Source organism: Cervus canadensis, chromosome 25 (assembly GCF_019320065.1).
Source record: "Cervus canadensis isolate Bull #8, Minnesota chromosome 25, ASM1932006v1, whole genome shotgun sequence".
NCBI classification, from domain to species: Eukaryota; Metazoa; Chordata; class Mammalia; order Artiodactyla; family Cervidae; genus Cervus; species Cervus canadensis.
In genome coordinates this window covers 26493034-26506114 of record NC_057410.1, presented here as the reverse complement: position 1 = coordinate 26506114, position 13081 = coordinate 26493034, and the positions used below count along the sequence as shown (strand labels likewise).

Below are 13081 nucleotides of genomic sequence, written 5' to 3'. Positions count from 1 at the left end.
GGATCTTCACATAGAAAAATGGCAAGTTGATAACAAAACGTTTGTTTTAGCAGTAATAAGTTACAACAAGCTTAATGCTTTTAATTCCTCCCCAATCTATTTTATTGGTGAGGACTGAAAACATTACAACTTGAATGAAGTCATCTAAGAAGTGCTTAGCACACAGTTGTTGCTTGGCACATGAGACTGTCCAGGTTGGAGAGAGGATAATGATTAGGATTAAGGTAGCAACAATAAAGACAAAGAAAGAGGCAGATATATAACTAAGTAATTTTTAGCCCTATTCCTCAGTAAGCTGGAAAAAAAAGTTATCCAAGGAAAGCCACTCTAATGCTAAACAATCTTTTATAATTAAAGGCATTTTAGTATTTAATTTTGCGGCCCGCCCCTGCCCCCCGCCATCTTGCCATTTTTAGGATTGCCAGAAATCCTGCAAAAATAAGCATAACCATTTCAAAACTATACGCATATTTTCCTCCCCACAAAAGGTTCTTTGCCAGTGTATTCAATCATTGTGAATGCCACAAACTTCCAGTTTCAAAGCTACAAATGTGCGAGTCATTTCTTATGCCTTCCCCTTGCCCTCTGAATCTAATCCATTCAAGTGTTTATACCCAAATGTTTCTCAAATCTACCACTTTGCTCCAACTGTATCATCACCAGGTAAATTCTAACTGGTCTCATCTGTTCTCCACAATGCCCAAATTTTAAGTCCCAGGTGTCTGGCTCTTACCTCTTTCTCCAGCCTCAGCTTGGAAGATGGAACAAGGTCCTCCATACTGTATCTGCAGGACCCTACAATTCTTCCAGTGCATCATAAAGTGGTAACGTACAGGTGACTCCTTCATTTCCAACACTCTCCTCCTGGCTCACCTAACTACTACTCCCATCATCTGTCCTCTGCATCTCAGGAAACGCTCCTCTTTCCATGGAATTTTCCAGGCAAGAATACTGGAGTGGGTTGCCATTCCCTTCTCCAGGGATCTTCCTGACCCAGGAATTAGACCCGGCGACTCTTGCGTTGCAGGCAGATTCTTTACCACCTGAGGCACCAGGGACGCATTCAATTCCTATACCATCTCCCACTCCAGCTACATGGATTCTGCCTCGTTCCAGCTTTCACATTTACTGCTGGTCTAATTTTGCGATTACTTATGACTATCTAATGCTAAGGACCATAATGGTTGGAATCCAACCTATTTTTTGCTGCATAGCACACTGCCTGAAGTGTAAATACTGGAAGTGTAAATACTGGCTAAATGAATGCCCCACTCATGATTAGCTTCAATGCTGTCAATACCCTGAGTTTTGACATGTTGAGGTCATAGTTATTCGTATAGGCAGAATTTGGAATGCAAAACAGCTGAAATACAACTTAAGACAAATAACAGCCTACATAAGGGTATAGGGAGGCTGAGGTTCTACCATGGTTCATTAAGTGTGATACAGTAGATACACAAAGGAAACAGAAGTGAAGTATAGGGGCTTCAAAGATCTGCAGAACAGCTACCAAAATGAGTTTAAAAGAAAAAACTTTCAGGAAGCTTGTTCCTTCCTACACCACCAGATGATGATGAAGGTCCATATTTAGGAGCATTATGAAGAAAGTGAAAACATCTCAATTCCTTTAAACCCTCATACCAACTAAAGACACCCATTATAGTTTTCATGCCAAAGATTTTAAAGGAAACTCACAACCCTTTAGTAGTAAATGTTAAAACTTTTTATAAAAGCTTCTATGCATAAAACTGAAATTTAAACTTGGGAGACATACAATACTCCGTTACCATTTTCTAACAAGGCATATATAAGGTTATCTCAGTGATGAGAATCTTTCGACAAAGCCACTTTTAAAACTGAAAAGCCTACATAATAAGTTTATCAATTGGACATTAATTCACCAAAAATAATACACAATTATACTGCGTTCCTGATATGGTAAAGAAGAAAGTTATGCATCTCTTCTCTTGGCCAAATAAACACCTGATAGGAAGGCCCTAATGCTTTGTTAGCGCGTTACCCCTGTAAATTTGTTATTACTGGGATGATTTTGCTCACTGACACTAGCTAACTTCATTAAGATAAATGTTCATTAGCAAAATAAAGGTTTTAGCTGTTGCAAGGACAATATTACTGAGCTAAGTAACTATCAAAGTGAATGTTCACATTAAATGTTACCATTATGTATATTATTTATAAACATACAACACACAACTTGGTTGAATAAAAATTTCTGAATATATGAGGATTAGAATATTTAATTTGAAATTAGCCTATATTTAAAAGACCTTGATTTCTACTATTAAAAAGTTCATTATAGCTAGACAATTCAAGAACTGTGGCATAACAGCTATGTAACACTTAGGGTCTTTATAGCAATACTATATTAAATAAAAGTTGAACTATGACATTAATTTACAGATGTCAGCTATTTGAAAAAGCCACAGGTTATTCAGTTTTTCCATTTTTGCCATCACTGATTAAAAAAAATTTTTTTTAATTAAAAAAAAGATTCATACTGTTTGTACTCAAAGCAAAGAAGTGGTTGAAAAAGTAAAGGTAACCAAGGCTTTCTCTTCAAAATAGAAGTTTAAAGGTCCAGAGCTTACATACTCAAGTCAGGCCCATGAAGTCTGACCCATGAAGGCAAAACTCTACAAAGATATATATTGCCTTATGATTTTTCTTCCCTTCAATAACTGCTTGTGACACTAAAAGAATAAAACCCCAGAATCACAGAGCTGAATCTTCTAGCTTTTTACTCTCTCACTTTGCAGATGAAGTATCACACAATCCACTTCAAGCCCCCCCAGTCCCCCCACACAAAAAAACCAACAGCTGAAATCAGAATAGAACTACAGAGTGGGCAACATAAAAAGTAATCAGAAAGTAAATACAAGCAGTCATTAGATATAAGCCACCTGGAGAAAAGGAAACCAGTCCTGCTTTTTAATAATTTTATTTTTTCTAATTTTGTGTCACTTTAATTTCCGATAGCACCTTGGCAATGTTGAAAACAAAAATACAAATACAAGGATGTACTCATTTTAACATAATATGCATGAACATGTGTCACATGTCAGGGCGGTGGTGGGGGGGGCGTCGGGGGGCAGTGTGGACAACAAGAACAAACCTTAGCAATGAACAAGAGAAGCCAGATAACTGATTCTGACCCCTAAGCTCAACATTTACGAGATGTCACTCAAAGGACACCTGAATCAGGCAAAAACCAAAAAAACAAAACCCAATAATGATGCAGACTGTTTCTTATACTAATCAGTATTTTGTGCTGCATAACTGAAAATAAAATGATTTTATACACAGCCTTATTGATATCTCACTTGTACTTTTAGGAACCGTCTACTCAACAATTTGCAGCTTCTAAAAATAAAACTGAAACTATTTAACAATCAGGTGGATTTTAAAAGAAAATACTCTCAACCTGAAAAATTCTCTTTCAACTTCTTAAAATGTTCTCATTTAATGAGAACTGAAATGTCTATGTTTCTTCTTGAAATTTCAGACTAGCTAAATTAGCATACACCAAAAAGCCCTAGGTTAAATTAATGGCCACCAAATTGTAAAGAAATGTAAAAAGTTATGAAAGAACCCCATAAATTGTAGTTAAGAATTTATAAAAATCCCTCAAAAGGAACATACTTTCGCATTTTACCTTTCCTGTAAAAACAAAAACAGTACTTTAAAAATATGGTTAATATACATGGCCAACATATATATCAGAGACTTAACCCCAGTACTGTTTAACGGTGTCAAAGTAAAAAACCAGTGGACATTTAAACCAAAAGGCTACATATTAATGTCACAACTAATAAAACTTTAGAAAGTGTTCAGTGACTTTTAAATACTATTCTCTGCTCCAGCAGATGCTAATACTCCATCATGAAGCCTTCTCCAAAGCCATCCTGGTTATTTAAGAAAAAGGAATGTAAAACAATATTCAAGCTACCTTAATTTTTAGGAACCCAAAATAAATAAATGTGCATGTCATTTGATCACATGCAAATTGAACACATACGATGATAACAATAAAACCATATCACTGAAAGATCATACCTTCTTCTAAAATCCAGTTGAAAAAAATTTAGATGGATCATTCCTTTAAATGCCAGTGTATTTGCAAAAATGAAATTACTCAGACTAAAGACAGGCCTAGATAACATGAAAATCTTAATTATCTGGATAGAAAATGGAGGCAGATTTTGCCATATCTCTATATAGCTTCTCTATGAAGTGCAAGGTGATAAACTTGTATAACTCTTCTCCTCATACCTTAAGAACTATATATAGCAGAAGATCACTGTACCACACACTCAATTATCATTTGTATCTACTTTTACCTCCAACAACCCAAGGAAGTGTTAAGTCATAAGAATGAAGAGAAACTCTAGACATTTAAATTCTGCCTTCTAAAGAACCAAATAAATAGTTAAACTACAATGAACGCCCAACCCTCATCAGTTTACAGAGTTAACGCTGGACAAAAAAAAAAAAACCATCAGTTTCACACAACTCACAGGCATCATTTAGATACAGACCTTAATCTGATGTAATAAAATAAATGCTAAATACATACTGTGAATATATATATTATATATATATATACACACACATACACATACACACACACATTATTCTTCCCTATACATCCCATCAAAATGGAAACTATTAGCTGTAATGAGGCAAATTAAGTTAAAACACTGTATTTAATAAGAAATTTTAAAATGGTCATGTTTTTAAATTTCTACTTTCAATAACATTCTTGGAAAAAGCAAGAACCCACTTGCTTTCTTAAAGAACTCTTTTGTCTTGTGTATCAATCAAAACAGTTTCTAGAAGTTAGGTAGACTAACAGTAAGACACACAAGGATACAAGTAATAAAGGCCTATTTCTGTGACACATTGTTAAAAAAAAAGTTTCATCTAAGTGCAATAATTAAGTTTATAATCCTTACCAAGTGATTTTTATAAAATGTTTATTCTCTTAAATCCAATGCATTCACAGAGTGTTAACACTTTAAATGCTTATCATTCCACCAGCTGCAGCATTATCTAAGTAAACCAAAATAAGCACTTTTATCATAGATGTAGTCAATGATTATTAATACTTTTTTTTTCTTTAAAGGACCTAAACTTCCCCCAAATTTCAACACAGGTAGTTTTATTGTATGTTTCATTTAGTAGAAAATAGTGTGTAGAAATGAATAGCTTCGAACTGCTTAAATATATTATATCATGTTATCAATCCACCAAATCAAAAGCAATTGCCAAGCTGAATAATAAGTTACAAAGAAGTGATAATTCTGGATTGTACAGAAATGTGCAGTGTTTTCAAAGCTCTGAACAATTACCTACTAATACAAATCTCCAAAGCTTAACTTAGAGTTGGAAGATGAGTTTCACAGTAATGTAATTTTAACCTCCATTTACATTCATTTTAATATATTACTAAGATGTTTATTCTATGTCACAATGGTGCTTTCCAGTGTTCACAATTTACAGTTTCAGTTTGTACAAATGTAATTCACTAACATAAGGGACAGTTATTACTATCACAAACTATCCCTAAAGAGAAAACACAGAACTCTGAAAATGGTATGACTTAAAACAGATTAATGCAACATGGTTTTTGATTTTTTAGCCATTTTCTAAACACCAGCATGTAAACTTGTCTATTTCATATGAGAGTTAAAACTTTATTCACTGAGAAATTATGTTAATTTTAATTATCTAACTTGTTAACTCAAAAATTTTGCGACTTGCTGGCTCTGTTTCTGTGAATTCCAAATCTGTCTTTTTTTTTTTTTTTTTTGGAGAAAGAGAAAGAAAGGAGGTGATAAATACATTGTAAACAGAAAAAAAGTTGTCCCCAAATTAAGCCTTTAAAAAGAAATTTCTTTTAATGTCTACACTATTTAACACTTTAAGAGTTGGCTACAATGTTTCATCTTTAACACTAACAAATAAATTATTGTAGGGTCTGTCTGCCCTACTATTATGGGATATAAGTTCTAAATACATGACCAGAAGAGTAAAATCCTTCAATGTTCAAGTCAGAAATTTAGAACAGTTATGATTTGACTAGACTGATCAAGGCAGTTAGAAACATACAATTCTGTAGTTGGTTGGTTATTTTGCTTTTGGGGGTGGGTAGTCAAAGAACTGAGAATAACAAATGAAGTTAACAAAAGAAAACTGTTTCCTATTTTAGGGGGCTGGGGAGAATCACAGGGCAGCTTAAACCTCTGAACTCCATTTGACCCACCCACTCAGATCTACTATAAAACTGCAATTTTTTGAATAACCCCCATTCTTTCCTTGAATTTCAAACTGATTGGTAGTCATATCTCTAAGTACAATCAGAGTTTAACAGCTTGTTGAATGAAATATTAGTAAGGTTGAAAAGACAGACTAAATTTCAAACTGGAAAAAAAATCTACTCAAGTATTACATTCAGTTTTCAAATCATTTACTAACATGACAACAGATTTGGCTTCAATCACACTTGCACACACTCACACCACAACAGGCACCCCAGCCACTGATCTGTTTTGCAACACAAGGCCATATAGGCAGAAATGGCATTCTCCAAGCCAAACTTTAAATAGATTAAAAAAATTAATTTCTAATTTTACAGAAATGCTTCTTCAAAAAATATTTTCTCTCACTCCCTCGTCTCCTACTGAAGGATGTGTAATACGTTTTTTTCCCAAGCTAAATCTGAACCCTCAAAATTGATTCCAGGCAGAAGATCTCTGCAAATTAAAATCAAAAACAAAAATAGAAAAATTATATTTTTATATATGTATACATATATATATATATTTATACTGATTGGAATCCTCCAGCATTTTAAAATCACTTTAGAGATGAATTTTGGGATTCTACTGCTCACAACTCCAAAATCCGTAATGATTTAAGGATGTACTTTCTCTTGCTTCCTTCCTGGCCACCCCCTCCCCTCCAAAACAGTTCAGTATAGCCACGGCTCAAGTTTAATGGGAAGAGAGAGAAGGTTTTGAATAGTTTTTGTTTTGTTTTTTACTTTGGTGATCTGGGTGGCACATATTGCTCTTTGCCATTACGTCGAGTCACTCCCTGAGGTAGAGCCCTATGGCCAAACTGGCGTCTCTGTTCCCTGATTTTTCCAGCTGCTCCCCTGGGAATGGCATTGCCTCGGAAGCCAGAGTAATCCTTACTAGCCCTTGCTTCTGGCTTCTCATGTTGTTTCTCAAAGGACTTCTCGGGAGCTCCATTCTCTTCATTTTTGGTGGGAGATACTGCATTGGAGCGCAGTTCTCTCAGTGGCTGCGCAAGAGCTGGAGCTGGCTCTTTAGGGGGCTTCTGGCACACTTCAGCATAACTGAGCTTTCGAGGTTCCTTTGAAGTAGAGAAACAAAAACATTTATGGTACATATACTCTAAGTGATAAAGTTCAAAACGAGTAGTGTCAACCATAAGAAATCAGTAAGGAAAGGGCAATAGGCAATCTCATACAAATTGCTATTAAGTGTATTGGTGTACTGGAACAATTAAAAAAAAGTTTGAATATAATGAAAAAGTCCTAGCATTTTACATATGATACCATAATTTCACTTGAGATATTTATTTGAAGGATGTACAAGTCAGCACTGTTTATAGTGATGCAAAAAACTGGAAACCTAAGTGTCTAACAAGGAAAAACAGATTAAATTAATAATGATGATGAAATACAATGGTTCCATTCTCTCTTCCCTGGCTAAGAATCCTGAGAGAGAGACCACAAAAATCTCAGCAGAGCATCTGGAAACCCATAATGAAAGTCTTAACTACCTCATCTGAAAAGGAAGAGAACAGGGATGCTGTGAGAATGGGCCAAAGTACGCAAAAAGACTGTAGTCCTGGTCCTAGCATAAAGAATGCATGTAAACACTGGCAGCTGCTATTCTATTCTTGTTATTACTTTTGTTATTAAATGACAAGGTAAAATGTTAACTAGAAAAAAGAAAGAGCTCTATCAAAAATGGACAGTTTTATCAATAAATGAAAGACTTAGGGCTAAATTCTGTGGGTTCTTCCCCTCCGCATTTTTTTATTTTTCAAATTTATTAAAATGATTCTGGAAACTTTATAAAGATGGCAGTGGCCCCTCAAGGGTTTCATAGATTTGTTAAGCATTATACAGAAAGAATTTCAAGAGGCTCAAAGCCAAAAAAGACACAGTTGCCAAGAAAAGTAAGCTTCACTTAACCATAATGATTGGAAATAATGACAGTAATTTCTTCACTCCCTCAACAAGGCTAAAATTTCCCTTTTCTTCAGACTGACTTTAAACTCTTTTTTTTTTCATTTATTTAAACTCTTTTTTGATGCAGGCAGCCAGCCCCAGTTTGGGCTATTTCCAAATGACTCTGCTCTAGCAGGGTTCTATGAAAAATAAAATTTCTCATTATTTATCCTATTGTTTTATTCTCACATAAACTAAATTTATCAGGTTACCTGCAGGGCCACAGCTACAGCCGCACTTATGTTGTTATTACATGGTGAAGCAGTATTTGTTCTCGATGGCTTTGCAGTACTCGGGGAAGAAACTGGTACTATTGGCTGGCTGGGAACATCCTTCTGAACAGTGGAATCCTCTACTAGATCCTTTTCAGGCTGAGTTGTGCTACCGAAAAAAGAACTTGACATTAGGCTTAAAATATAGCACAAAGAAACAGCTGAGCAAATGACCAGATGCAAAAGTAATCTTAATGTGAAAGATCATCTACATTGAAACTTGTACCTTAATGCAGAAAGCTCAGCTGTACATGGGGGACTGGGGCTCATACTGAGTTGCTGGGCAGAGGTGCAGTCTGTCTGTTCATCCTCTGCAGGCACTGGGCAGCTAACTCTGAACTCTTCATTATCCTTAAAGCGGAAACATATTTCAAAATTAAATTTATACAGATACTTCTCCAAAGACGATAAACACGGCCAATAAGAACATGCATGAAAAGCTTGACATAACCATCCAACAGGGAAATGCAAATCAAAACTACAATGAGAAACCACTTCACATTCACTAGGATAGCCATAATCAGTAAGACAGACAGTAACAAATGTTAGTGGTGGTATGTAGATATTGGGATTCTCAAACATTGAGGATGGAAATGTAAAATATTCAGCCGCTCTGTTAAAACAGTCTGGCAACTTCTCAAAAAGTTACATATAGAGTTACCATACGACCCAGCAATTCTATACAGTTAAAAGTCCAAGAGAAAACATATGTCTATATAAAAACTTTAATACAAATGTTCACAGTACATTATTCATAATAGCCAAAAAGTGAACAAGCTAAATATTCAGCTGGTGAGTGGATGAACAAAATGTGGTATATGTCTATCCAATGGAATATCACTGCACAATGAAAGGAATGAAGTACTGATACACACTAAAACAAAGAATGGTCCGTGAGGACATTATGCTAAGTGAAATAAGTCAGTCACAAAAAGACAAGTATTGTTTTGATTCCATGTATATGAGGTACCTAGAACAGTCAAATTCACAGACACAAAGCAGAAGGGTGGTTGCCGGGGCCAAGGGAAGAGCAGAATGTGAGCGACACTATTCATCACGGTTAAAATGATAAATCTTACGTTACATGTATTTTACTACAAGTGAAAAAAAAGAAAAACAAGAAAGACCCCTAAGAAATTAAAATTGACTGACAAAATTTCAATAAATTTTTAGGGGTATGGGATTAAAATTTTTAAAAATTCACAATAGGTTTTAAAGGTAACATTCAGAAAAACTTTGCAGAAAATATAGACAAGTAAAAGACAAAAATTAGAAAAGCCAAACAAGAAAATCAGAGATCTGACTTACAAGGTCCAGTATCAAACTAAGTGTTTATCTCACATTTGTGGGTTAGAAGTACAAGAAGTAGACTTTATTATTATTCTTTAAAAATGTATCTGTGTATCACTGGAATTAGATTTTTTTGAGCAGAGCAGTCATGTAGCAGTTTTTGATGAAATGTCTCCAACACACCCCTGAGATGAGATGTGTGCATGCTCAGTCATGTCCAACTCTTTGTGATCTCATGGACTGTAGCCCACCAGGCCCCTCTGTCCATGGGATTCTCCAGGGAAGAATACTGGAGCAAGTTGCCATTTCCTTCTCCAAGGGATCTTCCCAACCCAGGGATCAAACCCAAGTCTTTTGTGTCTCCTGCACAGGCAGGCAGGTTCTTTACCACTAGCACCACCAGGGAACCAACACCTCTATGTATCATACCTCACCAAATTTGAGAAGCCATCAACTGTAAAACATACCGATTAGTTTATATACTACTAAGAAAAAACAATGCCACTAAAACTACAATAGATTTTAATTGTAAGACAGCCTGATTTTCAAAGGTGAAAACGTTAAAAAAAAAAAAAAACTATCTTAGAATCAGTGAGTCAAAGTGTTAGTTGCTCAGTTGTGTTTGACTCTTTGTGACCCCATGGACTGTAGCCCACCAAGCTCCTCTGTCCATGGAATTCTCCAGGCAAGACATTGGAAGTGGGTTGCCATTTCCTTCTCCAGGGATCAAACCCGGGTCTCCTGCATTGCAGGCAGATTCCTTACCATTTAAACAACTACAAATTAACAGAATTACATTAAAAAAAAAAAAAAACCTGTAAAATACCTCAAAAATTCTGAGGGAAAACAATTTCTAATAAAGAATTCTATGGAGAAAAGCTACCAGGTCAAGCATGAGAATTGAAAAACATTTTTAGAATGCAAGATCTTAAAAAATTTATACTAAAAACCTCTTATAAAGGAATCCTAGGAAGATCTGACTGACCATAAAATGGGAAACTCAAACAAGAGTAAGAAGAAGGGATCCACCAAAGAGGATTCTCAGGATGATGGTGAAGTCCCAGGAACACAGCTGTGCAGAGTATAAGAAAGGAGACATAGTAACAGTATCCTATGAGGCTCAGTTATGAGGGAAAAAAGATGCAATACTGAGATATGACTCATAAATGATGGCATGACCTACTTTAACTGGCAGTGTCTTTTTACTTTCTTAGTGATACCAAAATAATGGGGCATCCTTTAACTGATGGCATCACAGATATGATGAAATACAATACACTGGGAAGATAAAATGCTACAGTTTGAGAGAGTTAAACCCTTAGCTTCTAGAGTGTAAAGTTAACAGACAACATCTAAAACTGAATGGTCAAGAAGCAGCAGTATAAACATGCTAAATCAGAAATACAAGGATAAATGTGAGGAGAAAAAGCTAGAGTTGAAAGTGGATTCAAGGGACACTGTTTTTCTTTATAAGCCCAGATATACTATGTACATATTCTCTTAAAAATAAAATTGAGTTAGAAACAAAAGGTAGAAAATGAGAAAAATTTGTGGGGCATGAAGATTTAGCATATAGAGGTCTACACTCAAAAATATTGTAGGATGGGTTATCCTAAGCTTTGACATCAACTCTCCATTTATTTGAAAGACTGAGTTTACCAAAGTAGCTTAGAATTCACTCGCATTATCAGATAATTGGAAACGACACAAGTTGAAACAACATTTTCCATTCAGCTTGCATTAATTAGTTCTACCAAGCTGGGTTGACTGATACAAACACATGCAAATACGGAGACACATTTTATTGACCTTGCGTAGCTTTAACACAAATCTTTTCATAATACTCGAATTATTCATGAATTCATGAAAACCTCATGAATTAAAATCTCTGGCAGAAGTAAGCACTGAGAGCAAATAAAATTCTAATTTGCAAATAAAATTCTAATTCTAATAATAACCCTGGAAACAAAGGCAAAAATTGGTCCCATAAGATATAGATCAACGCTTTAGTGTTTACCTTTTCTTTGCAGACACCCTTAACAACATCAGACATCCTGCTCTCCAAAACAAGTTCACCTGGGGTTCTTGATGAACTTCCAGGTAAAGGAGGAAAATTTGAGGCTAGCAAGTCAAACTTTGGTGTGGGAACCTTTGCTTCAGCTGTTGAAGGATGGGGTCTCTAAAAGACACAAGTCAAAAAACAGGTTACATGTCTATTTCATTCCTTAACCCTGTACCACAGAAGCTGAAAGCTGTAGAAACAAACAAAATTGCACCCTAATGAACGGAACTGTTCCTCTATAAATTCTTGGATTCTCATCTCAGTTGAGCTCTCATTAGTAATTTATTGGTCCAGTTTATCCTTAGTCAGCGTCTTTTCTTGGTTCCTTTGCAAACTTTGCCACTTTCCTTAAACCTTCAAATCAATCTCCACTATTCTTTGCTTTCCAAATTTGCTATAGCCTCTCCCGTAACAACAACAAAACACCCTACACTATCTAGATTTGCCAGCATCTTTTCTCCTTCCATAGTCTCAAGAGAAAACAATATCCTTCCTTAAGAATCTTATCTTTCTTTCATCTACCATTCTCTATATTCTCAGACAAACCTCTCACATATTATATTTTCTCCTCTACTCCCTCACCTCTGTATTTACCACATCACTAAAACTGTGTTGACAAATCACCAATACCTTACATAATACAAAATCTGAGGTTTCCCCCACTAACCTCACTAGAGCAAACATTCTTTCCTATGGGAGCTCATTCTTCCTTTAGCTTCTGATACTTTCTCTTCATTCTCAGGTCTGACAAGCATGTGATCATCTTTCCCTGTCAACTTCTTTGGAAGGTTTTTGATTTCTGTATGATTACTACTCTTACTGCCTTTACACACTCTCCCTGTGTGATATCCATTATCCATGGCTTCAACTACCTAAGTGCAAACAGTTCTAAAAACAATCATTTTCACTTTTTGGAAAATTTTTGGTTGCACAACTCTGAAAATTTACCAAAAATCACTAGGTTGTACACTTTTAAATATTTTCAGAGCAGATCTTTGCCCGAAATCCAGATATCCCCTTGCCTATCAGCCATTTCCACTTGGATTTCTCTTGGATACGTCAAACAAAATGAAATAATTCATTTTTCAACCCCAAAGCTACCATGATCCTCAAGGTTTCATTCTTGCTGTTTTAAAAATCAGTCTACATAGAGTCCCCTGCATGACCTTATCT

The 13081-nt window shown here is 35.5% G+C and overlaps 2 protein-coding genes across 5 annotated transcripts in view; both read right to left on the bottom strand.

Moving 5' to 3' along the window:
* The window catches only part of LOC122427692 (tubulin alpha-1C chain), a 1128437-nt gene that overhangs the window by 13466 nt on the left and 1101890 nt on the right, over nt 1-13081 (bottom strand). The window lies entirely within an intron of this gene.
* LARP4 (La ribonucleoprotein 4) overlaps nt 3014-13081 on the bottom strand; it is a 71309-nt gene continuing 61241 nt past the window's right edge. For all 4 annotated transcript variants that reach the window (XM_043447343.1, XM_043447345.1, XM_043447344.1 and 1 more), the window contains 4 exons: nt 11864-12025; nt 8783-8907; nt 8497-8665; nt 3014-7398 (listed from right to left, as the gene is read on the bottom strand). In XM_043447343.1, coding sequence (XP_043303278.1) covers nt 7060-7398; nt 8497-8665; nt 8783-8907; nt 11864-12025 — 795 coding nt within the window. In that variant the 3' untranslated portion in view covers nt 3014-7059. The remainder of the gene's footprint in view (nt 7399-8496; nt 8666-8782; nt 8908-11863; nt 12026-13081) is intronic.